The sequence below is a fragment of the Eucyclogobius newberryi genome, unplaced genomic scaffold (assembly GCF_026437365.1).
Source record: "Eucyclogobius newberryi isolate DKJ021-1_F unplaced genomic scaffold, fEucNew1.0.hap1 SCAF_8, whole genome shotgun sequence".
NCBI classification, from domain to species: Eukaryota; Metazoa; Chordata; class Actinopteri; order Gobiiformes; family Gobiidae; genus Eucyclogobius; species Eucyclogobius newberryi.
Genome location: NW_027316500.1, coordinates 22,513,508 through 22,541,388, shown reverse-complemented (window position 1 = coordinate 22,541,388; position 27,881 = coordinate 22,513,508). Strand labels below are relative to the sequence as shown.

At 37.0% G+C, this 27,881-nt stretch overlaps 1 protein-coding gene across 2 annotated transcripts; it reads right to left on the bottom strand.

Annotated features, from left to right (window-relative positions):
• Positions 1-27,036, bottom strand: LOC140350942 (receptor-type tyrosine-protein phosphatase epsilon-like). 2 transcript variants are annotated; one of them, XM_072436539.1, is made up of 20 exons: positions 26,938-27,036; positions 17,379-17,450; positions 16,742-16,838; positions 15,818-15,891; positions 15,280-15,416; positions 13,971-14,061; positions 13,744-13,820; positions 12,946-12,982; positions 12,763-12,860; positions 11,292-11,411; positions 9,466-9,629; positions 6,995-7,130; positions 5,730-5,879; positions 4,415-4,508; positions 3,971-4,047; positions 3,693-3,827; positions 3,117-3,242; positions 2,780-2,931; positions 1,491-1,626; positions 1-1,411 (listed from the first exon to the last, which is right to left on the bottom strand). In XM_072436539.1, exons 2-20 carry the CDS (start codon positions 17,443-17,445, stop codon positions 1,337-1,339), a joined length of 2,043 nt encoding a protein of 680 aa, XP_072292640.1. In that variant the 5' UTR covers positions 17,446-17,450; positions 26,938-27,036; the 3' UTR covers positions 1-1,336. The 2 variants fall into 2 exon arrangements, with proteins under 2 accessions (XP_072292640.1, XP_072292641.1); XM_072436540.1 differs by having other exon boundaries at positions 9,466-9,626.
• Positions 27,037-27,881: the final 845 nt, after the last annotated feature.

Below are 27,881 nucleotides of genomic sequence, written 5' to 3'. Positions count from 1 at the left end.
TAATATGGCATTTCTGCCCATTTATAATTTATTGGAGTCAGCTTTTAGCAACAAACAGCAGTTCAAGTCCACAGTCAGAGGGCAGGTAGAATTCAAACAGGGCGACTTTAGATCTGCTCGAGGCTCACATTTGATTTAAAAAAAAGAAGAAGAAGTCTATTTTCAGATTTAAGAAGTGAAGATTAAAAAGATCAAGTTTCCACATACATGTAGGCTAGTGTATTTTTCTGGAGAACATTCTATTGTCTTTAGATGCTTGAGGCCTCTAAAAGTGGGAAATCAGTTGGAAAAATAGATTATTTATTATGCAGAAAAGCTACCACATTGACTACATATTCAAAAGTTATTAGAATTGAATTAGATATGGCTCATATTATAGCACTAAATATCTACTATTCTTTACATTTTTCTAATAGCCTGTTTACCGATAAACTAATTTTACATTAACATTGCTAAAATGTATTTTATACTGTAGTACCCTCTTTTCCTTTATAATGCAAAAGATGCAATGCGTAAATAAAACTGTAATTGAACAGCACATTAGCTATTTGTTTCTATTGTCACTAAATAAATATAAGGTTAAACATTGAAACAAACAAGTAAAATGTGTCACTTGGTGACAAGTTTGCATGATTAGAATCGTCATTCTAATCAATATGGCACTGCATTTACAGACAGGAGAGTCTAAAATAATGTGTATAAAAGTTACTGTGAAACCTTTTAGGTTTGTCTGATGCGGTTTCATATAAGAATAATTAATGTTGCCTGTTTCATTTGTCTGTTTTCAGTTTGCAGCATCAGGCACCAAACTGGTAAGTCATATTGCCAAAGGCAAACGGAAAGTTGGTGAAGTTGAATAAAATTGCAACAGGCAGCAGCTGTTAAGTTATTCACAGACTGAAGTGAGGTCATTTGGAGTTTGTCAAATGGAATAGTGTGTTTCATATTATTCCTGTTTATGATGGCAGATGTAACATAGACCAAGGCATTGTGGTTGTTCAAATAAATAATACAGATAAATATACATTTAAATAAAATGATACCATAATACAATATAATGTATACATAGATCAGGTCATTACATCTAATGGAAATCCCTTACAATGCTGCCGTTATGCAACACAAACTATTGTGTAAATATACAGTATATTAAGTAAACAAACCCTCGCAGTAGTACAATGTATTACTTACATTTCTAGGAGCACATTTAAAATAGATTACTGTACATTACAACACATGTTGACAATGATGAGTGTAAAAAGAGCTTGCTTTAGGAAATAACATTCAGAAAAATTGCATAAGTTAAAAAAGGTACCATGAGCAGTGGGAGCACATATTACTTGAAATTGGCGTAGTCTGAGAAAATGTCAACAAAATCCTGCACCACCCTGTAGCAGAAGTCATACTGCTCCTGCAAGAACAATCAACATCACATCAGTTATTCCTCTGCCTCTGGAATGACTCTGAGTGTGTTTGTGTGTTGCACCTACCACAGTCTGAACCATGTGTGGCCTTTGCATGCGTAAACTTTTGATGGTCTGAAACACATCGAGGAGACCTTCAGCTTTGACTCTCTCCAGAATGTTACTGAGGGCAATGAAGGTTCCCGTCCGACCAGCTCCGGCACTGTACACACCAAGGACAAATCCGTCAACAAACACATCCCACAATGCCCACTGGAAGACCTTGGAAAACTCTGGGATTTCTACCAGAATTCCAATTGAGGTGCAATATAGATACTTGTAGACGGGAGGACTTAGGAAACTATTCAAGAGGGGTGAACCCAAGAGTAATTATCTGATCACACCTGTATTTGTATGTGAACAGCTGCTATGTCTCTGGAGAAGTTACATTTTAGTCAGCTATATTACTTTGCAGTGAACCAAACAGCAATGATCAAACGTTTCAGTGTTTGTATGTTGTCTCATTCTTCTTATCACTTTAAATAATGGGAAAAGGAGCAATGTATTGTTATCTGTCGGTTTATATCAGTGTTTAGTTGAAGTCAATTTAGTATAAATTTGATTGCACTCTCTCTAGTTTGCACATTTGTTTCTTCTGAATGGAAAAGTTTATCAGAGAAAAGGTGACCTCTGTGTAATAGCAGTAATAATCATCCTCACTTAAAGAGACTAATCCAATGCTAACACTAATCAGTTTGGTGGCTGCTGTTGGACTGAGTCAATGTTTACAATGATGGCGGGCAGAAGCGGAGAGAGATGTGCAGCATTCAGTATAGCATTCGGGAGAGGAGCGTAGCGAGACGTTTGGGATTGCAGCGGGTTAGCCCCATTCCCAAGAGGCAGCAGAAAAAGCTTTAAAAAGCCCTCTTAGACAAGTGGTGATGAAGGAATAGAAGAGAGTGATGACACCATTTCCTGTCGTTAGCTCATCTTATCAGATTAATCATAGTGGGAGTCAGTGGAGATTTCACTTTGAGAGGTTTTAATTGACTGTGAATCGGTGGATTGGATCAATCCCAGCGGAGCATGCTGCTTTAGAATCACTTCACCTGAAGCTAGGTTCTGATCAAAGCTTTCTCTGCTAAGTCTTTATAAGGGATCACATAAGTGGTTTAGGCAGAGAACACCGGGTCTACCGAGGCAAACTGTACATTTGATTGTTACAGACATTCGTAGGAAAGGATAGATAAAATTGCAATTCCATCTGATAATGTTCATGATGTGAAATGATCAAGTAATCGAAGTAAAAATAGAAAGACAGCGTATTTAGCGTGGGATTTTTGCTGCTGTCGTATTGTTAAAATGATCTTCCTCACCTGCAGTGGACAATTATGGGATGGTTTCCAGACTGCTGCTGCTGCCTCTGCACAGCAGCAATAATGTCAATCATCCCTCTTCCCTCCACTGGTATTCCGATCTCAGGCCATCCGTGGAAGTGGAAGTGTCGAACGTGTTGTGACTGCTTCTCCTGGCATGACGGAAAATCCAGACAGTTAAATCCATGTAGCTAAACATCACTGTCATACTTGTGTCAACTGTCAACAGCTTAATCGCTTCTGACGTGAAGTGACGGCAACAGGAAAAAAAACAACTTTGAATTTAACATATTTTAGTTTGTTTATTTTTTTTTGATGTTCTGAAAGCAATACGTACCATTTTATAAGTGACCACCAAGTCTTTGAGCGAGAATGTGTCACAAAGTGTGTCTGCAGTCAGCTCCACAGTGTAATCTCCAAATGTCATACTGCCCTCTGATGGCCAGTACTGGTAACACTTCTCCTGGTTTGACAAAGGTCACATGGAAAAGTCATCAGGTTTGATTAACAACCTTTAAAATGTTCCCTCCCCAAAATAATGTGCCAAATGTTTAATGAACAGTGAAAATGGCTGTTATCCAAGTGCCAATAAATCCAATTTGTTTTTTAGGGGCAAGCCAAATTTAGAAAGAAATAATTTGCTCTGTGTTAGACCTTGATCACTTTTTAGATACATAATTCTACTAATTCCACTAAAAAGAGTAATTACGGCAGAACTAGGAGATTTTCCAGGTGCTTCGGGTAAGACCATTGACTCATTCTAATCCCTTTCTATACAATTTAATATATTTAAGCACAATTTTCTTTGGCACAGCACCACAAGCACCTCAAAGCTCCCCTCAATAAAATCAACCCAATAAAACATTTCCACTTCTTTCCTAAGTTCTCTTTCCAAGGCTGCGGCGTGCCTTACCTGCTCTCGCTCCTTGAGTTCGGTGAGCATAACGATTGAATGGCACCTCCACTCCCACACCATCCTCCAGAAGTCCTCCACCGTGTGAGACAGGGGGCCCTGGGTCGCGATAAAATAGTCCTTCTGCCTGTAGCCCTGCAGGGGAGAGCAAACCCAGTAAACAACAACTTCAGGAGAGCAGCAAACCTCATATTTTGCATTGTTTGTGAAGGAAACAATGAGCTTTATTTATACTTCTATGGGAAATCTATAGTGCTAGGTCGTGAGGGAAAGCTTACATCAATAAAGGAGGCATTGATGTAGTCGGTGAACTCTTGTCCTCTTTTTACTGACAGGATTACTCGGTTAAAATCATCTGGAGAAGAAAACAACACAGGGGTCAAAAAAAAAAAAATATTTGCCAGAAGTTAAATCAAATCCAAGTTATTAGCTTTGAACTTGCCAGCACTCATATCAAGCCAGTGCACTGTATAATAAAGTTTTAAAAAAACTAAAAAAGTTTGGTTCTTTTTCCCCCACATTTAACTCACAACTTTCAACTTTCGAAATACAAGTTCGGTTTAAGTATCATTGATCACACAGACATGGATTGACAAGCAGGAAATCTATGTTCGGCAAAAAAAAAAAAGATAAAAAATAAATTCACACACGGTGCCGGGTGTTTGAAGTAGCTTGGATGTGATGTATAATAAAAATGCCGAGAGTGGTGGAGCCGTCCTTACATGGGATGATCTGAAGCACGCGGTTCTTCTTCATGTTGGCAGGAAGGTTGCCCGTTCTCATGTTCTCCTTCATTATGCGGACATTGGTCAGCTTCTAATGGGGGCGAGAAGATGTGGAGAAGGAGAAGATGGGAGAGAGGGGGAGTGAAAGCCAACAGACATGATCAAAAAATGAAAGCCAAAGTTTGTACAAGGAATGCGCTGGTGCTGGTTGGACAATGAGTTAATGCTTTGTATTGGTGAACAAGGAGGAATGTTGTCAAGAAAGTTGCCCTTGCTTGGAAAAACAAAAAATAGATAGTGTAAATTGTATGTGACGGGTGGAGATAAATGAAGTAAATTAGCTGATAAAATTGAATAAAAAAAAAAAATCAGGTACAGGCCCTTTGATTCAAACATTTGTTGGTTCTAAGATTAAATAAATGTGGAGAGATTGTGTCAAAGAAAGCAACACGGTATGCTAAATTAATCTGAAATCAATTCAATTAACCAGGTGATTTACTGTAGCTCCTCCCCTAAAAGAAAAGCCAAGATCTTAAAATTGTGACTTTTTGTTGTGATTTTGGGTTTAGAATAGGGCTGCAACTAACGAACATTTCACTCATCTATAAGTCTAGCAATTATTCTTTCGATTAATTGATCCGTTGTTTAGAACACATGTGATGATAAGACTTTTACAACATTTGACCCAGATGAAGCTGAAGTGAAGCTGTTTGAGGTGGAGCACATTTACGGACAAAAGAGTGTTTTACATCAAATACACTAAATTGAAAAATGTTCCGCTTCATTTTAATGCAGTAACAACTCAATTTGAGACATAAAACCTATGTATAGACGTTAACAATTATTTGTTTATTAAATTAGTTGACAATTATTTAAACAATCGGTTAGTTGCGATTAACTTGTTGCAGCCCTAGTTTGGAAATTCCAATAAACATGCTGTGAAATCTCTTTGGGACAGTGGCAGCCCGGACCGAATAAGTCTGTAAAAATGAAAATACAAAGTCTATGTTGAGACTGAATAAATTTGAGATGTATGGTATAAAATGTAGGTTTATGCAGTACTTATTATTTATACTGCTACTGACACAGCTTAAAATAAAGTAGCTCGTGTAAATTTTATGTGACAGATGGATACGCCCCAAAGTTTCAGCTGATATAAAGAACAGTTATTTACAGCCGAGAGCAGCACCCAGAGCAAGTATTCCAGGAAAAATATTCCATAGCAGGGTGCAGGCTTGTGCGGGACTATTCGTTACAGTGAAATATTTGACTTTTTTTGGCGTGTGTTTTTTTTTTATCACCACACACGTACCCTGAACTCCTCCTCTAGGCCCAGCCTGTCGTGTGGAGCTCGGGTGTTGTGAAGCCGGTGAAGATGGCCCTCCAGAGAGCACACATCCAGCTCCGTGTCTCCGAACAGGTAGTACTCCAGCAGCGCCTGGTAGATGAAGGAGTACTGCATCTGAGGAGGAGACAGCCAGGAAGGAGCAAAGTGAGTTTATCAAAGCCCCCACTGTCTGCGAGCCTGGGCGTCACATGACATCGAGGAATCCTATTGGTTGTTTTGAGATTCCACGATAGGATCATGGGGAGGAGGCATTCTTGTTATGATGATATGTCTAAATTATATTGAATAGGAAAATCCACAAGTGGGGCAGTAGTAATAAGTGGGGAGCAATTAAAGAAAATATAATTAAATAAAACCATCAAATTTGATGAACTGAACTTGAACATTTTCCAGGTGGATTCATTAATCAACTGAATTTCTTTGGATTATTTTTTTTTTTCTCTGGGCATTGTCTACTATCAGAGCTGGATTATTGTTTAATACTGCAATGTGTGGACTGTTTTATGTATAAAGTAACCTATTGAGTGTATAGTAGATCATTCTACGCTGGGTTATTAGCCTATATAGATATTGATATATATATATATTTTTGGCTGCTCAGACCAGATGAAGTAGAGGACTAAAAGTATGTTATATTATATGAGATTTTGGAGTTTACAGACAGACTAGTCCTGTTCTTCTTTTATCATGCATCAGGAATCTACTATAACGTGCCTGTAATTGTCTTGGTTGAAGTTCAAGAATCTCAGAAAACATGAAAGAAACATAGAATTAAACACAAAAAGGCTGAAACTATATTTTAATCAGATGTTTGGGAGATTACACTAGTTAATAGTTTGAATTATAGACAATATACTTTCAATATATTATACTTTCTTGACATCTCTAGTAAAAATTGCCTTATAATATTATGGTATCCAATGCAACTTATGGTGATAATGGAACCTGTGATGTGGTTGGAAGAATATTGCTGAACCCCAGATTCTTTTGTTAAAATTAATGCTTATGTTTTCCTTTTGAATAAATATGAAAAATATAGCATTATCAATTGAAATTCTCTCCTTTTCCCCTCCATCTGATAATGCCACATCATCACATTCTAGAATCTGAAAACAACCAATTTGAGCCTCATCTCCAGGAGAGTTTTGCTGTTTGTTTACGCAGACGGTGGAGGAGTGAGTGGAGCTGTCAGAGCGCGGTGCAGCGGGTCAGTGCAGGTCAACACTTACATCTGTTTGGATGAGCTGACAGCGCTGCTCCCGAATCTTGCTCACAAAGCCGAACACGTCCAGCCTCTGTTCCATGTGCATCATGTCGATCATGCTGTCAATGACGATGAACGTCCCGGTCCTCCCCACGCCGGCACTGTGGAGCAAACACACCGGGTACAGGGGAGTCAGGTACATCACTGATACAAGAGAGACATCAGACTGTAAAGAGTGGGTCTGGGATGCATCAGAGGGTTCTAAAAGGAGAGAAGTTTAGTTAGCGTAGTATTCCTCGCACACGCCTCAAACTGTCACTACTCTATTTACTAAGAGAAAGAGTTTAAGAGTGAAAAAGTACTGGGGAAAATGACTACTCAAGTAAGTAACAGTGGGAGCAACCGACTGCACCTAACATTGGATTTTTAATTTGAAGTAAATGTAAGTGGAAGGACAGTAAATAATGGACAAAGCCTGGTATTTTTAAAGGATAGATCACAAACATTAGAAAAACTACATCATGCCTGAAGGAGCGATGCAAGAGACACAAATGATCTTTTAATATTGTCAACATGAAGCTTTTGTCACTTATTGTCACTTGTCACAGGCGGAAGAAGAGTCTGTTTTACACAGACAAATATATATGACACAAGTAGGAGTAAAAGTATAGTGTTCAAAATTACTCTCAGGAGTTGAAAAAAATAATAATCTAGTAAATGTAATGTAATGTTTGCGACAGCCCACCCCTTCCCTCTTTTCCACTTCTCACTCCTTCTGTCTTCCAGCCCTCTCAGAATCACTTTGTCTACCATGATCATCATCTTCACTGTAAAGGAACTCCAAAATCATTAAATGTGAAAACTATTTTGCTTTTTGAATGATTAAGTTAAATAAAATCTAAGTAACGACATTCCAAATTAAGAGACAAACGTGTAACATAAATGATCAAGCAAGATATGACAAACTTCATAATGTTCGAATTTCGAACATTCCGAATTGGCTCATTTTATTTAATCTTCTTTACGTACCAAGCATAAACTCTCTAACTCATGTTTCAAATCATCATTTAAAAAACTTCCCTGACTGAAAAAAAGAAGTCTAGAGGGAAAACTCACAAAGTCTCCCTAACATAGATATGTCTTTATTACACACAACAGTTTGAAAATATACTTTTATCTACTTCGCCCTATGAGATAGAGATGTCAACCTCCCTCCACCTTCCAGTGTGGACAGCCCTGAGCATGTGTAAAAGTGCTTCACCTCTGCTGCCCTCGGAGCCTTCTAATAGATTTACAGGGGTCATTTGAGCGGCCAGCACCTTTGGGAGGGCAGAGCCGGGGATTCCACAGCGGGGTGTTGAAGCCTCTTTCTGCGGGCCCCTCTAGAACAACAGTCCCTCTCCCTCAGCACCTGTTGCAGCACTTTCTGTACCACCAGGCAGCCTTACAGTAACAATACTAAGTGCACCGAGGAACAGATGGAAATCGAGTTAAGCCCAGTGGAATAAAAACAGGCTGTCCACCAAGATCTAATTCAGTTGTAAAAGTGGTGGTACAAAGCCATCATTATTGACTCAGCGTTTTGATATTAAACAAGACGTGAAAGTGTTTGGCTTTTTAGTGAAATCTGGTGAGGAAATTGCAGATTGAGTTTCACATGCGCACACCTCATGTTTTGTAGCCTGGCCAGTAAGAACTTGTCGCTTTATTAGCAAAGTGGGCCTTGGAACTCCTCCCATTGCAACCTATTTCCATCAAATTAAATCCTACTTGACCAATTATGCTAGTTCATCAAATCTGGCCCTAGTAAATGAATGGAATCAAGTCAAAGTTGATATTTTATGTGACTTTTTAAGTTTTATTTGTGAAAAGGAATTTTGTAAAGTAATTTCTCTAAAGTTGAGTCAAGCAGCTGAGAGAGGCATAGAAGTACTTAATACTACTACTTAAAGGTGCTAAACTGTATTTTTACCATCTTAAAAATGTAAAAAACAGAACTAGTTCATTTTAAATAAAGCTTTAGCAGAAGTACAATGAGTTTATAGGCGTTTTTCACAGCTTGCTAGAGCGGTAAAGCTAACAACAACTAGCATGCCCTTCCTGCTTCACGGAGAATAAAACGTTACATAATTAGATGCAGACAGGGCACAATAGACTCATTTTCCCACTGTTACAATATATCTGTACTGGTGAAAAATATATTTCACTTCATTACATGAAAATGTATGACTTCTCATTTTCAAGTTGTAAAGTCACATAGTCATTTGGCAGATTTTTAAACCAGATGCCTCGAAACACACTACAGTAGTTGGTATAAAAAAAAAAAATCTGAATGAGTCTTTATGAGTACAGTTGAAACACATTCAAGCAAACCAAATGGCTTCCTTCAGTGCTTTCATGGTTAAACGCAGTATACTGCAAATGATGGTAACCAAACTCCACCACATAATGTCCCTTTCTGCTCAATTAAAACCCTTAGACCCTGTAATAATATACCTGCAGTGCACCACAATGGGCCCAGCGTAGGATGGATTGATGCTCTTGACCTTCTTGAGAAATTTTAACATGCCGATGGGCGTGAACGGCACCCCGAAGTCTGGCCAGCTGGTGAAGTGGAGCTGGGTGACCAGTCGAGGAGCGCGCAGACCATCACTGCCCTGCTGTGATGCAATAACACAGAGTCATACACTGCAGGCTGGTGGAGTGTTCAGAGTGACGGATAAGTGCAGGGCTGTGGCTTTTTATCAAGTTAAATATATGTGCAGCTGGAGGGGACTTAACCAGTGCATTTGGTAGTAATGTTGTTTTTAATGGTCTAATTTGTTAAAAGGACTACGGCTGCACAATGTCTCAAAATGATAGTTATAGCAATTTTCTGAAATTATTTTCACAATATATTCACATAGTAAGCATTATGTATGAATAAGTAAAATGTTCCTTTAATAAAAGTGCTTTGAGTGCTATGAAGGTAGAAACGTATTATATAAATATAACCATTTACCATTTATGTTAAACCTCTAATTTAGCTTTTTATTGTGAGTATTAATTCCTTATTTAGCCGTGTTGACTTTGATTTTACTGTTGATCTTATTTCTTGGTTTTTCCACATATATTACAAAATATAGTAAAAATATATAAACATTAAAGGAGACACATTAGACTTTTTTCACATACTTAGTATTACACTACAACATCTAAAACAGCTTAGTAATAGAAACAGGTCCATTGATTTCCTGTTTAAAACTGCAGAACTGATAAGTCCCGCCTCTTCTTTGTGACATTTCATTGTAACAAGCAGCGGATTGTAATTGAAATGTTTTCATTTTTGAACCCAACCTGTACTGCTCTGATTCAGAATTTTTCAAACAATCGCAACTAATTACAGGATGTGGCCAGAGATAGGGGGTAGGTGAAAACATACATTTTCTGAACGTGGCAGGACAATACAATATTACTCAAACATGAATGGATGAATCAAACTTTCAGTACACTAATGAGAAAACTCTGGTTAAAAGCTCATTCAAGTTGATTTCAGATAACATGTCCCCTTTAATTATTGTATATCATCACCTAAAACCTACTTATGGCTCTCAATCCACCAGCCATTGTAAAAAAATATATATACCGCTATATTAAAAACCTAAATTGTTTCCACAGTAAATGTCCTGTGTGGTATTTGCATCTCTTCTACGCTATCATTTGCCTTTGTTCTATTTAATATAAGACTGCACGGAAAAGCGGCCACTCTTACACCAAAACTTTCCTCCAAGTCAGACAGAATCTTCAAACACAGTGGAGACAAAGTGAATTTCACTGTGAGCCGTCGACTGCGAGATGTTTCTCCAAGACGTGAAAAATGGATAGGGCAATTCTCCTAGATTCAGTGCACATTTGCAAACTGTGAATAATAAATATGCTGCCTATTGATAATTTTCACACTGCGCACTATATACCGCCTTTTAATGTGGTTCCATACTGCTTTTCATTTATTTATGACTTTTCCCATCCTATTAGAGTTCAGCAGAATGTTCCAGAAAGTTCCCACGGGAGACATTACTTTTCCACACCCGCTTTGTGTTACATTTTTAATTACAAAACAGCTATTATGCGAATGGATATTTACAACAATTAAAACTATAGAGAAATACAACTATCCGCTTATTACAGCATTTAGAAAATAATTGTATTATATTTACCGCGCAAATATCTGTAAGCTAATTTAAGTGCTTTATTTGCGATCATTTTTACTGCGCAAATTAAAATGTGTTTAATAATAAAATGTGTTTTGAGGAGTACAAAGTAAATCAGATGACTTTACTTACATATTGAACACAGAATTTTCTAATGGTGTAGTCCACCAGTACGGTCACGTCGTCCATGGCAACGCGGATGTTCCCGTACATCCAGCAGCCTTTGTCTGGCCAGTACTGGTAACACTTTTCCTGAAGAGAAAAATAAACTTTTTATATCACTTTTTCAAATGGTTGAACTGCATGACACACATTATAAGAATGACAGCTCTGATAATAGTAGAAATATCATGGAAAACTTGCATCTACGTTTTTAGTTTTAAAATGTAAACTTATTATGCCAATAAAAAATAGCACTTTCAATTTAGGCAGTAATTGCTGAGAGATGTTTTGAAGATGATTATTGTTTAACCTTTGTTCACCCATGTCCCACTCACGTTCAGACTCTCTGTGTGTTTAGACCTCAAAACGGAGGATTCTGCACATGTTTTACATGTTTTAACTCTAGGGGACAGTAACTATTAACTAGTAATTATTTTAATAGACGACTTGTCAGCTATTATTTCTAATGTGCATCGAGACGTTTTAAATACAATATCAACCAAATAAAGGTTGAAATACGGTGACTGACGTCTTCTAGATAGAGAATATTTTCAAATTAGGTGTATTATTGATAAAAATCTGAAATTGTTTATTCTTTTTTGAAGAATAAACAATTTCGCTGTCTTAGTTAAAAAAGGCATTTTCGTATGTGTTTTTAGTTTTAGTTTTAGTGTCTGTACAGTCCAGAAAACAATCACGCTTATCAAAATCTGTCAACGGTTAACTCAGGGAGAACATGCAAATTCCACATTACTACATATTTTACTACTCGATCTGAAAGTCAAACTGTGGACCTCGCTGCGGTAAAATCGGAGTACTAACCTATGTCACTGTGAGATAAAGTTAGGCGGCCCAAAGAGGCGCTTTAGTAAAAAAACAAAACAAAGGACATTAAGTTTGTTTGTCTGAGCGAGAAGGATGCGCTAACTTGGCACTAAACAGAGGCGCTGAGTTTGCATTCAAAGTCCACGCTCATCTGTATCTGCCATGTGAATATTTCAGCATCTAATTCCGAGGCAATCAAAGCGACTTTGTGTTCCCCTGTCAGTCAATAACATCACGCTGGTGACGTTTCAACTCATTAAGTAGATTCTCAGACTAATTATCATGTGCCCTCTGCGGATCCATCAACAATTATTCCCGCATTGATCCCCTTTGCCTCTATTCTTCCATATCAAACCTGCTGCTAAGCCCACAATTGATCATTCCTTTGAGGCTAAATTTAATGTGATGCTAAGTAATCTGCCCGGTGACACTTTGCATAGATCCTCAGATGGGAAAGGGTCAAATAAATTATACACTTGACTTTGGGTCATGAGATCACAAAAGGACTTTTTCGTAATTGTGTATGCAAGCCCTACGGATCGAGGTTAATTCGTTTCCTAGTTCTGCTTATTAGTGCTGTAAAATTGCTGTAAAAGGCATTAATTTACAGACAAACCTCTTTCCTTTCTTTCAGATTGGTGAGCATGACGATAGTGGCGGTTTTCAGTTCCCAGATCATTCGCCAAAAGTCAGCCAGAGTCTCTAGCTTTGGGCCTAAGAAGCAGATGTGAATATTAAAATTGCATATTCATTTGCATAAAACAAAACAAGACACAAAAATAGTTCAAGCTGTGGTTACCTTGAGCCGCGATGAATTTGTTCTTCTCTTTGAAACCCTGAGATAAAAAGAAAAACATAACACTTGGTCAAATTATGCCAAGTCTCTTTTTTGATAAGATTATAATGTCAGTTTTAATATTTAATAAATGCTTTTCTGCTTGTGTTTGGGTTTTATTTTTTGCAATATTATAATTTGTATGCATGCACAGTAGTATACCGGTATGTAAAAAAAGTTAATTTAAAAATCCAGTTTTCCCAATATGTTGATCCAAAGCAATTTTCTTACATCATGTGAACATTTAATTGACATAAACATAATACAATACATTGATTTATAGTAACATTTCATTTTTGAATATTGCTTTTTTAATCTTTCTTATAATGTGCATGTTTGCAAATGTAAATTGTAAATAATGTAAAAGTTTTTAGCTTTCTTTTCTATAGCACTCTTAAATATAAATCATATTTTTTGAGTCCACGTATTAATTTCAAGTTCATGTTTTAATTAGTTTGTTATTTATTGTAGATTGAGGAGTGAATTATTATTATCATTATAAAACACATTTTATTAATTAAATCATTAAATTTAGCCACACATAATTAAGAAAATAAATCACATAATTAGTTAAAAAAAATAACATATAAAGTGATGAATATATAGGGTGATGGCTCATTTACCCCTGAACTAGAGCATTTACCCCTGAACTAGGGGGTAAATGCATTGAAAAAGCTTTCTTTCGTCTTTTTTGTTGTTGTTGAGAATTCATAAATGAATCTCCTCTCGACTCAAGTAACCCTCAAACCCTTCCACACTCACATCTATGTACGACGCGTTGACGTAGTCCGAACATGGGTGCCCGTCCAAATGGCTCAGCACCACTCTGGAATGGTCATCTGCAAACAACACCAGCCAAGAAAAGACCAGTAAATAACACTTTGATTTCTCCCCCTCATCCGCTGCCCTTAAACTTAGTGATCAATAAAACTCGTGGCTTTAAAGGTTACAATAATATCACATGGCGGAGAACTGGGATAATCACTCACATGGTAAAATGTTTGGATATCTGTTTTTCTCTCGGTTGTGCTCCCGGCTGGCCTCCTCAAAGGACCCATGGTGGTAGTAACACGGCAGCGACTATAAAAAAGACAGAAGATCTCAGGAGATTTACACTTTCATATCTGGCAGCCCACTGACATAACATTTTTACGACTTCTCTCTGTACTTGTTACAAAGGTTCTGGTGGACCTGTGCTGCCGCGGCGGTGTGCACCAGCGCTTCTCAACATGTGGGGCACGTACTCTAGATGCTACTCAGGTACTTAGTGTTTGTGCTTTTATAAGATAGTTACTTTGTTTGGAGTTGAGTAGTTCTGGTGCAGTCACTTTATTATGAAAAAGTGTTTTAATCTCAGCGGATCTGTCCTGGTTAAATAAAGTCAATGAATAAATAAAAATACAGTATATATTGAATTATTTTATGTTTAATTTGATATCAGCATTTCTGTAGCACCACATTTTTTATGATATGGATTTCATTGTTTTTACATATGCTTTTGTTTATTTGTAGTCTTAAACATTGGAATTTATGCCTGATTTGTCCCTGAAGGAATTTATCTTGCAACAAGAGCATAAAAAACAGAAATGTAGATCTCTACTTCACTCAAATTAAATGTTTGTTCTGCATTTCATCAACAGAAAAGTCAAAAGTGATCCTAAACCTTAAAAGTGTAGTGTCTCCAGATGTTTACGGAGAAGAGGTTTTTAAACTAAGTGGGACTATTTTGGTTAAATAAAGGTCAATACAAACAAAAATTGTTTATTTCATTTTTTGTTTGTTTATTTCTTTGAATTAGATATTGTAGCATCTGAAAGCACCACACAAGTAGAACTGATAAGAATTACAAGCTCTTTACAGATTTGTATTTTGATACAAAGAAACAGGCTTTAGGTTTATGTTTTGGTCTTGTTTATGTGCTTTTTTTTTAGTATCAATACTTGCTCAAATGAGTATTTCGATACATGTTATAGTACTGTTTTGTAACTGATTGTATATACTTCTGAATGTATGTATATGTTGTTATTTTTAGCCGTATAGTGAATGAAACTCTACACAAACATAGTTCTCTACTCCTCTTAAATAAAATATATGCTCTATATCGCCCGTAGAACAGTTACAGAGTTTTTGAGCTAGTTAAAAGTCATCTAAACAATCAAAAAAAAATGTATTTCTGGTTTGGTGTGAATTTTAACATTTAGACCACACTTACAGAACCACATATTCCTACTAGTTCTTCTTGTACTGTATAAAGTTTCAAACCCACTGGCACGGACAAAGGAATGAAGAAAAACCCACATTGAACTCTTCTCTAAAGAGCTTGCCGTCATCAGCCGAGCGTATCCGGTACTCGTCCTCCAGCGCGTCCAGGGGGATGGGGAAGTACCTCTTGGAAGGCGAGGGCGATCTGGGGAGGAGGACCACTGTCTGCTCTCCTGTAAAAACACCAAAAAAAAAAAAAAAAATACAGCCGTCACAATGCTAACGTCTCCCTTAAGAGAGCATTACAGAGCCCTCCGGTTGCACCTGCAAAAACATACAGGATCCATTAAGATCTCCCTGACAGGAATGATTTCTGCAGTCGTAAACATGGCGCACATAGCTCCACCAAACTGTCTCACCTTTCAGAATTCCACTTATTTATTTTTTTGTTAAATGAAACTTTATATGGGTCCCCGTGTGCTGGGAAAGTGAAGGGTCCACAGGCAAACGCGTTCCAGCTGAACTTCATAACATTCACAACTTTCCAACGCCATAAAGAATGTCCAAATTCAAATAAAGCGGGGATAAAAATTAAACGCAGGCATTACGTTTTAAGGCAAATGCACAATAGTACCTTGTTCCTCCAGAAAGCCATTGGGGAGCTTTTTATCCACGGAGGTAACCAGAGCCTTCCTGTGGTTTTTGAACCTGCAGAGGACAAGAAAGTGATTAAAGGGTAAATATCTTGAGCCGACAAATCTCTAAAACCAATATGGACCATGGGATAGAGGCAGAGCGGCTCTTCTTCATGTTGTCTTAGGTTTACGCCGCGTTCACGCTCCATATGAGTGTCCACGACCCGGCCTGACCTCGCATTGTTTGTTTGCAGTCTTGCTTGAGGTGCAGCTGTTTACCCATAAACCACTGCAGACCGCCTGTTCCCCCCCCCCCACTCCTCTGTGCACTGACCTATAACCACACAGTACATGACACACATACAGACTCTCACTAATACTGCCACCATTGTCGAAATAGAAACAAAAAAAAATAATTATCTTTGTTAAAAAATGTATTTGGTCAATAAATAGGATGAATATGCATAAATATGTGGATTAGGGCTTTTATATTTTTACATATTCTTCTTGCAATATTTTTGGCTTTTTTTGTCTCCTTGGAATTTGCATCTTATGTTTTAGAACTTAAAATAATGCCAATTTTAAGTAATTAGAGCTTTTTAGCGCTCCCTCTGCTTACAACACTAGGCATGGACTATGAAAACATTTATAAAACTTATTCAGCAACATATCCAAGGTTTGTAATGAACACAATTTGAATGCAGAAATGTTCAGAACGATTCCGGTCATGGCTGATCAACTTAAAAACCTGCAAAGGAGATTTCTGTGTTTTCGATCTATCTGAACGTGCATCTATCTCATTCCAACTCTGCACATTCCTCACATCAAAACTGGGACTAAACCAGGACTAAATAAAAGTGAATCTAAAGCTCTTAGTGAAGGACACAGTAGTTTGTACGTTCAGAGGTTAATTAAAGCGTTACCTTAGGCAGTAGATGGTCAGCAGGACGACGATGATGAGGAGCAGGGAGATAATCAGAGTGGACGGCAGCACATGAGCGCCTTGGTGAGTGGGGTTTTCTGAGAAGAGAGAGTCTAAAATGTCTCTGATTCTATTGTAATCAAAAAAATAAGGGATTCAGACAAACTATGTCTTATGTACAGTATGTGTAATGTGCATTATATAGCATTAAGGTAGTCATAATTTTGTGTTTTAACATAATAAAAAAAAATCTTGATGAACTGACCAAAACATTTAATTGTATGACTTAATGTCTGGATATGTCGATAATGTAATAAAAACTTAATAAAAATGAGGCCAAGTAGAGAGAGGATCCAAGCTCTTAATAAAACAGCCTATAATTACAGTAGTTTATTACTTTTCAATCAAAGATCAGACTAAAGACAAACTCAAAGTCCAGTGCCAACACTGCAGCGTGAAAAAAATCCTCATATTAAAGAGTTTAGCCGTGTGTTTCTCCGAGTGAATGAAAGCATGGGATCGTTTGACTGTTTAACACATGACCTCAGACTGAGCCACGGGGCCCAACACTCTGAGCAGCACTTGGGAAATGAAATATAAGACGATTTGAAAAAAAAAAAAACAATAGCGGCACTCACCACTCGTCTGATTCTCATGAGTTGAATGATTTAAGGCTGTAGAGACTGCAACCAGAAACAACACCATGGTCACTGCGGAAAAACAACACAACATAGAATAAGTCCAAATCAGTCTTGTTTTATTTGATCGTGAAAATCAAATACAGATATCTTGCTGCTGTGGTTGAAGTGAAGTTGGAGGCTGAACATCCACAAGCTCTGTTTATTTGGGGGAAAGAGCAGGAAGGTTAAAGAAAGCCGTTTCACAAAGACAAAAATCCAAGGCATTCTGTGATTTTAGACAATTAAAAAGCCATTACTACAGCATTATTATTGACATAAAATACACAAAAACAATGTACTACTTTTGTAGATATAATTACACAATGTTTTTATCTGGAATATAAAATAGATTGTTGCGTGATTGTGAAAACATACAGTCTTTGTAACAAAATATAAGCAACCATTTAGAATTCCTGAGGTAGAACTATCAGTTAGATAAAATGAAAAAACTATTGTGCCTTCATCATTTCTGTATTTGTCAAGTAAAACCTAAGAAATGGAATGTTGCTTTCATCAAAATGCGATGTATCTATTGTAATATAATTTAAAATAATAATAATTTGTGTAAAATACAACAGTAAATGTCTTCAAACGAGGCTCAGATATCACTTAACAATCCCCAAAAGATGCTCTGCCTTTGCACACTGTGTTCTGTCAACAGATCTGCAGATACGCTCAGAATTTAAAAGAAGAATAATAAGAATTCTTGATGAGCTTTTGTTTAAGATTATGATAATGTGTGTGTACATGTTCCCTGACAAATCAATAATAAACTAAATTATCTACCGGAGTGTTGTTGTTTTTGTTGCCAAAACCAATTCGATTTTTCATATTTTGTAATAATCTGAGATTCATCAAAATTCCTCCATTGAAATCACATTCTGTTGCATCATTTTTGCTTCCAATTACTTTCCAACAAAGATAAATATTGAAAACAATCAAATATAAAATAGAATATGGTTAGAATTAATATAAATGCAAGTGAATTAATATATTGCATACATAATTTAAATGTTGATCTGTTCTGGTTTTATCCATAGATCCGTGTGGTATAGGGATGGATAGTTTAGAAAATAAATACATATTAATAATAAAATTCCACATTCCACGACATAAATGACACCAAAACATCTATTTGAATAAAACCACGACCCTCCTTCATCTTCAAGAAAAACATTAGTATATCGTGGTTTACAGTATGTTTTTTTTTATTTTGTTGCCTTACCTCAAATTGACCACAAGACGGCGCCAAACCACACAAAACCCTGCCCCTGCCTTCCCTGTGAGGCAGTCTGCAGTGGAGTGTGGGGCTTTGAAGAGGCTTGAGAGCACTGCTTTGTGTCTCACCGCTACATTCAACCTCCTTGTGGGAAATGTGCCCGTCGTCGTGTACTGTCAGAGGCACTTGAAAGCACCACAGAATGTAAACTGGATCAAAACTGTACAGAGTGCGCGGTCTCCCAGCGGTGACAGTAACCAGATCCCCCGCGGATTCCAGGTTTGAATCTGGGTTTAGTCGTCTCGTCTTTGCCCTATTGTCTTTGATTTGGAACGCTACAGAAGAGCACGGTTAGACAGTCGAACTTACTGACCTGTTTTTTTGGTTTTTTATTCAAAGTACAGTAATGTTGTCAAGGAAAGAGCGATAAGGAAGGGAGATACTGTATGTTTTTGTAGAATATCTTATAGGTCGAATATGTTTTTTTTGAATGAAAGTCACATTAGAAAAATGTACTTTTTGACTATTTAAAGGTGAAATATGTAACTTTTTCCGGTGAGGGGTTTGTCACCTGCTTGTTGTTAGCTAAGCCTGTTAAAATAATGACTTATCGTTCACTAATTAATAGCTGCAACAATGAATATTTATTAACAAGTTTGAATCCAACATTTTGCTGCATGTCCTTCTCTCTCATCCTCAATCATATTTTACAGAACTAATCTTTACTTTAACAACTATATATATATATATATATATAATATTTTTTTACAAAACCAGAGAGACTGAATGAAAAAACACAATTTATCAACTACTTTTAAGCATTTCTAGTTGTATTTTGTATGATATTGTCAATAATTTACTGTATTTTGACCTTGTAGCTCACTTGGCTACTACGAAACTGACCATTTTTACTTGTCATTTACTTTTGGCGTTTAATTATGCATCTTCCAACCATCAGTTTCCTTCTGTGCTGTGATTGTAGATGCTAATTTGCCATAGTGAATACAAACTTCTCATTTTAAAGCAGCGGTCGTTAAACTCGAGTACGGCCTTCCTTACTCATCCTCGACGTCTCCTCATTACAGATGGAAGTTATACGTTATTCATAAAGGACTCTGAAAAGAATCCATCCTCACCACTAAAGCAGACCTACATTGACACGGACACATTATCCTTACATGATACCATCTCCTGAAAACCAAAACAAAACATAACACTGCAGTCAATTCCTTCTCGCACAACTCGATCTCTTTATTCCTCTTCCTTTTGTGCGCGTAAGAGGGTAAGAAATCACAGAATAGATTGGGCAAACAGAGCAAATGTGCTTAAATGACTTTGATGGCACAAATGAGACGCGCCCGATCACAGCGTCCTAATTTATCCTTTCCTCTCCGTCTCGTTCTCGTTATGAGGGCCGTGAGATTAGACGAGATAATTCATGGTGTCAATTTATTTTGTGCGGAAATGGGTCATCTAGGGGCCTAATTTGTGATGTTTGTGGAAAAATCTCTGCCTATAACCCTGGGGGGCCCGCAATGAATACATTCCCCTATGTCGGAGCGGACACGCATTAAAGCTTTAACAATGAGCTATAAAATGCATTGGTGTCAGAAGTTATAATGTGATGGTAAATTAGGGTTGTGGCTGAGTTTTTTGTATTTCTTTATTCTATTTTTGTTTCATATTGAGGAGGTAGTCAAATTAGCTATGCATTATATCGTAAATTAAAGGGTCATCTCATGTTTTACAGGGGTGTGAATGAGATTTTCTTATTTTAGTCAATATAAACATAGAAAAGGACCAAAGATGTGAAAACCACACACCATACAGACACATTTTAGAGCAATTAAAACACTTGGGTGTTAATTTTGCTTTCATCTAATGGATTACAAACATTCAGAACAAAAGAGTAATGATAAAAGTACTTGTATTTTGAGTATACATTTAACACAAAATATTCATTGTTGCTGCCTATGATTCTCATGATTATTGTTGTTACCATTTCTTCTTTTTATGATATATTAATACCTGTATAAGTCACAGTTATCGCTTAATCGTATAATAATGATATTTCTGTGCAAGATGTATATGTTTAATGTCATATACTGCAACATAACATCACCATGGAGACAAACAGGTTTAGCTCCCCCTTCACTAGTAATGTTAGTGCACATTTAATAATACTAATGCAACTACTTTTATTTTTCTCAGTCCGACCTAAATCTAAACTTACAAGTGAAGTATGTATTCAGTGTCTTTCTTTGGTTATAATATTATTTTTAATCGACACAGGACTTGCTAACATTTCTTTTACAGTTCATCATGTAGCATGCAGCCCTATTTGAGACTACTGATAATAAAAACAAGCCAAGAGCAGCAGATAGATAAATACAGCAATAAAGCCACCACAACCTACTTAAAATTACATTTATGTCAAAAGTGATTATCAATTAGTGGAGAAAATCTGGAGTTTAATGGACCCACATATGGACGCACTCTCCAGATGTAATAAAAGCGGAGCATTTTTACACTGTACGGCCCATCCACTTGAAATGATATATGGCGTCTTCAACTCCCTGCTCGTTGTATGTTTACCTCCACAGATGTTGTACAAAAAGAGGCCCATGCATCATTTAAAGCTACCGCATCACTCACACTAATACACAGGGCTCTCCCACTCGTCACATGTATCTATGCCAGCGTTCTGTGTGCCAGAGGCTGCGCGCCGCATATGTGCCGTCGCAGTGCCGTGTGCTGGAGGAGCCAAAAGAGGAAAAAAAAAAGCTTCCCCAATGTTAACAAGATGACAGTCAGCACCTGTCCTCACACACACACACACACACACACACTTTCCCACTGCGGGCGTGTGGCGTTCACTGACACGGCTCCACTCTGAGAGACATACTGCCGGTGTGGGTCATCGAGCAGGCCACGCGGATCTGTCAACATCGAGCCGCACAGAGGAGGGAGGAAGATGCATGAGGCAAGTGGAGATGGAGTTAGAAGATGGAGAAATACACTCTGTTTTTGGATCGAGGAAGATGGTAATGGCTTAAAAGTAACGTGTAAGAGGTGACGGCTGGTGGTGGAGTGGTCTGAACTGCAGAAGGTACGATGTCAGGCCCGACACAGAGCTGAGGTGGAAGAGTAGACAAAATATGTACTTTAAAATATTATTACTCAAGCCAAAGTTCAAAGTAGTAGTCCAAATAATTAAGAAAATAATTGGAGAAAGTACTACTAACGTAAAATGCATTTAAAATGTGATTTCTGATTTATGAGTTAATGTAATCGGACTAATAAAACCTTAAATAATGCACTGATTCTGTTGTTTTTTCAAAGAATTGGCATCAAATTCATATCTGAAGGTAAGGTATAAGAAACAGTGGGATGAGGAACACTTACACTATAGTATCCAAAAAGTTAAAATATAATAAAGAACCGAGTACTAATGGGTAGTATTGAGAGCAGTTACTTAAAATCTGCAATATAATCCGGGTCAATATATCATCTGGGTCAATTTGTTTTTATTTTTTTAAATTGTGACTTAATTAATCAACAGAATGGAATGGTAAAATAATTGTTAGTTGCAAACCTAAAGTAAAAGTAAAATAATTATTATATAGTTGATAGAAGAGATGACATTTTAAGTATAGCCACTAGGGGTCAGTAATAGAAACTGAGAAACTTCAGAATGCATGGATGACTGTTAACAATTAGAAACACTAGTTGATAATATGTGTCCTTTACCTTGACCTTGACCTCACCTTTCCTGTGTGAATGATGTTCACAGATGTGTGGCCTGGAGTCTGTTAGTCTCTACAAAAGTAACTTACTCCCACAAGAATATCATTAATAGTAAAAGCGGAGGCAGGAAATGGGATAGAAAAAATCTTGTAATTCCCTGTATGTGTGAGTACACGGTACAATTACACATCAAACATCAGTGACGTGAGGACGACACTGCTGTCCCTGACACCTCCCGCTGCACCGTCCCATGTCTGTCATCCTAATAACTCCAACCATTAAATAACAACCTGGTCATTACTTCTCCATCCTGCACCTGCCTGACAGAAAGGCGCTTAGTGAATTCAATTATGCTGCTCCACTAGAGTTGGGAGATCAGAGGCACATTACTCCTCTCAGGCATGATCCCGTTGTATGGCAACCAGAAAGCTCCCACCTTCTGCTCATGGTAATGTTATGTACACTAATGTGCCCATTTTTCAAAATTAATTAGGATTTAAGTTGAGGAGTGACAACTATTAAAGCGACACTAGCGTTTGTGGTTCGAAATGATGAAATTATAAGTGTCATGTAACATATTGACTCCGCCGCCGCCCTTATGTACCAAACGCAATAGGTCAGTGATGAATGTGTACTATTAGCCGTATCGAAAAAGCTGAATATATCTTCATTACCGCTGATGAATGCGCATTGTCGTTACGTTTTTGTTTTAACAATAAAAAAGACATTACACCTCTAATGGTTGATCTATGTTGACATTTCCAGGATGCAAAGGTCGCGGTAAACATCCGAGCATAAATCCACGCCTAACCCCGGCGTGAGCGGCAGATGGTTATGTATACTGGGAGAACTGCATTCATTATATCATAAAGGTTACAGCGCTCCCAGTGTCGCAACAACACACTCCGCTCATCCAAAACGCAAAGCACAGACAGATGCCACTTTCTGCACGTCTGCTGACTTTGTACAGTGAAACGTTTTGACTTCATTGGGATAAAAGACATCTCCGCCAACTCAAATGGTGTAACTACCTGAAATCTCCACGCAATAGTACAAAGTGTACACAGTGTAGCTCTGTGGGGTGCAACTTCAACTGCACAGTACATCTTAGCATCTTAGATAATTATTGATGTGGAAACTAGTATCAAAACTAGACAGGTAGATATACTTCATTGACTCATTTGTAACCTAAAAAACAGGCCAAACTTGGGCTTTTTGTGAATAGTTTGGCAATGACATTGTGGTCAAATGCACTGTGTAAAAAGAGTGTTTTTTATCATCATTGTGGTATTGAAATTGTGTGTCGAACTTTTTCCACCTTCCTTCCATCACGAAAACACTAATAACGCTAATCATTTGACTTCCATGAATTTAGAGAGTTTAGCGGGACACCAGTCTTGTGCAAATTAGACGGAATCGAATTGAAATTTTATCAAAATGAGATCCAGTCATTTCAAAATGTCAATTACATGCTTGGGTTTTTCAATCTAGAGGTCATTAAACGCATGTTGGAACACGGTTGGAGGAATACATTTGACTATTTGTTGTGTTAAAAGTCAGTAAATTAAATATTAGGCCGTTAGTCAGTTTATTTGTTTTTGAGATTTGATGAATACGAAAAAACACAAATATTATTGTTATTTTATTTTTTAAAAATCTATATTATTATGTCTAATTTTCTAGTTAAATTTACTATTGTCAAAATCAAAATGACCAATCACGTAATAAGACTATCACATGTGCTTTAGCTCCATATACAGACTACTGTTGTCAGAGCAAAGCCTGAATAAATATTGACTTAAATTATTAAAATTAGTATAAGAGACATATTACGTTATGTCAATATTTGCTGTTGTTATTCAAAATGCAACATACTTTTAATGAATGAGGTCCTTTCTACGTGTAGCCTACATTATTATCTGCTGGTGTAAGAGAAAATCATAATGTATAATGAATCATCTCTTCGTGTAGGTAATTAGGAGTAGATTTTACTGTAGATATTATGAAATGAAAGCATTAGTGAGCAGCAGTTGACTGTAACAGTGATAAGGCTTGATGAAAAATGTACCACTCATAAATAATTCAGCAGGGGGCGTCAGTGACATTGTGCAGAGGGCAATAATGACCCGTTTGCTGATGTAATGTTTCTGCAAGAATTAAGATCAGAGTTTCTTTTACATAGTCAAGCCTGCATTGAGGTTATAACATTATTTAAGAACATCTTATTCACAATTTACCATAAAATGTGTCTGTTTGCAACCTGAAAATCTGTGTTTTACTGTAAATAATGGTAACAAATATATATATATATATATATATATATATATATCCCACATTCCTACTGTACAGTTACACATATGATGACAGCAACATACAGTACATTATAGTCTGAAATGATTTGTTTAAAATGGTTCTAAATTGAAACTTATTTTCATTATTTTAATTTAGTTCCAATGTTTTTATTGACTTATTGACAGCATACATACATATAACATACATATACACATACATATATACCACATACAAATACACACACATACATACAAATACACATACGTTCATCCATACATACAACATACATATACATATACATATACATACATACATACATACATACAACATACAAATGCACACACATACATACATACATACAAATACACATACATTCAGCCATACATACAACATACATACACATATACATACATACAACATACAAATGCACACACATACATACAAATACACATACATTCATCCATACATTCAACATACATATACGTATACATATACATACATACAAATGCACATACATACATACATACATACATACATACAAATACACATACATTCATCCATACATACATATACACATACATAAATACATACCACATACAAATACACACACATACATACAAATACACATACATTCATCCATACATACAACATACATATACATACATACATACATACAACATACAGATGCACACACATGCATACATACATACATAAAAATACACATACATACATACAAATACACATACATTCATCCATCCAAACACACAAACATACAACATACAAATACACATACATACATATACACATACATTTATACATACAGATGTTACACGCAATGGTATTTATGTATTTATTTGTCTATGGGAGTTTTTATTTATTTATAGGAGATCTTCTACTGAAAGTGTTCTTCAGACTTCCTATAAGTGATCTGTTCTTCTGTATCTACCTCTGTATCTACCTGCGTTGCACCAATGAAATTTCCCCATGTGGGACAATAAAGGATTATCTTATCTTATCTTATACAGTTGCCTTAGCTTAACTCCACTATCAGATCCTAAAATGTGTAATTCAATATGAGATCGTTCCAATGTTTTAGGTTCTACATTTCCTCTAAATAATTCTAGTTTAAAAAAAGAGTTCTTAACAGTTCCATTCTGGCGCTCAGCAGACGACACGTGTTGTTCGCCTAAAAGATAAAAGATCTCTTTCTGGTTTCTGAGAAGACAGAGAACAAAGCACAGAGCAGAAACAGAATGGCAGAAAGACACAGCGCTTTTGTTGCCGAGAGTCAAAGCGAAAGATGGAACGGAAGCGCCACCAGAACATGTCAGTTAAGAGAGAGAGAGAGAGAGAGAGAGACAAGGAGTGGAAGAAAGAGTGGCACTGCAGAAGATGAACGCGATTGAGTTAGAGAGCCATAACAGATGACATACTGCTAACACAGAGCCGCTAACAGGATTAAGTGTCCCTGTTTTATAAATCACCGCTATAAATTAAGACTGGACGTGCAAAATGTGATCCGGTGAGAGCAACAGTCGGACATGGCATCGAGACGAGCCAGAGACTATAACTGGCAACCTGGAAACAAATGTGATAGCGACAATTAAAGTTTAGATATTTTTTCGCAATATTCTTACCAAGTTCCATGATTTGGACTATACAATTTTCAATTTAAGTACGCAAAAAGATATTTTTTCAAACTGCACAAAAGCTATATCTACATAATTGACTGTAAACTATTTCAATTCAAAGTAGTGTTAAGTAGTTTTAAATAGTAAATACAGTTGTAGATGTATAACTTGTACTTTATATTTATTCTTACCGGCTTCGTTTTAATACATTTCTTCTTCTCCAGACAATTATTTTCATCTACAGAAGCAATTTTCTTGCTGCTCAAAATAGGAAAAAACAAAACGGTTTGAAAATGCCTTGAAACAGAAAACAATAAACTTAAAATAGCCTGATTTAAAGTCGTATAATATCTATGGTTGTGCACAGATAGAGAGAAAGTAGGATTAAGCTTCCCTGCATTACACATCGAACCTGTAGATTAAAGTACAGCATTATCTGGTATTATGCACGGTTAAGGTCAAACGCCTCCGTGTAGTGAAACGCTTGTAAATCCAATTAGGAGGAAAATACTCTGCAAATATTAAATTACCGACCATTAATGGATGAAATTTCAATTGATTTGGGCGCATCGATTGGGAACACTATTGAGCCGGGAGCGTGGTGGGAGAGATTAATACTGCAACTTACACTTCCAAGCAGGGCGGGTGCGCTGTGGTATCGTTTGACCCGTCAGTCCATAGCAGCCAGCCGGGTAATCCTAGCGGCTGTCAAGGGGGCGGGACGCACGGGGGGGGGGGGGACTTTAGCCGCGGTAACACATCCTTTCTACGGGCGAGGGCTTCTGGAGCGGCGGATCAAAGTGTAGTGTCGTGGAAACCTGGTTGGAAAGCAGAGGAAAACAAACAGGATGCATAGATTAGTATGTGTTTTTATGATACTACTACAAAAGTACTTCAAATAACAGAGGGATCAAAATATTGCAATCGAATAGAAATCGCATCATGAGTTGAATCGAATAGCAGAGGTTGCAATGATCTATCCAGTCAAAAAAAAGCTGTTTCCAAAGAGTGGCACACAGTGAAATAAAACCAACTTGTCAACACAGTAAATAAACCATAAAAAAGGATAAACATTGTAACGCGGAATAAAAACTGAGTAAAATAAAAAGTTAAAATAAAATAAATAAAATAAATAAAATAAATAAAATAAATAAAATAAATAAAATAAATAAAATAAATAAAATAAATAAAATAAACTCAATTCAATAGATTAATTAGACAATAAACAACAGAGGACCACAAAACTCACAGTGTTAAAAGCCAGAGAATAAACGTGGATCTTAAGGTGAGACTTAAAACACTCCACTGTGGATGTAGGTAACAGAATGTCCTCAGCTAAAGCATTGTCACAAAAAAAACAACGATTTTGATACCCTTTGTCACCGGTTCTGTTCATAGTTTTTATGGACAGAATTTCTAGGCGCAGTCAGGGGTCGGAGGGTGTCCGGTTTGGGGACCACAGGATCTCATCGCTGCTGTTTGCAGACGATGTTGTCCTGATGGCTCCATCAAACCCGGACCTGCAACATGCACTGGGACGGTTTGCAGCTGAGTGTGAAGCGGCTGGGATGA

Excerpts from the sequence above, each read along its gene's own strand:
- LOC140350942 (XM_072436539.1), bottom strand. The coding sequence starts at position 17,445 with ATGGTGTTGTTTCTGGTTGCAGTCTCTACAGCCTTAAATCATTCAACT. Across the intron at positions 15,417-15,817 it reads TGGCTTTCTGGAGGAACAAG|GAGAGCAGACAGTGGTCCTC; the intron begins GTACTATTGTGC and ends GTGTTTTTACAG. Across the intron at positions 3,828-3,970 it reads TCAATGCCTCCTTTATTGAT|GGCTACAGGCAGAAGGACTA; the intron begins GTAAGCTTTCCC and ends TCTCCCCTGCAG.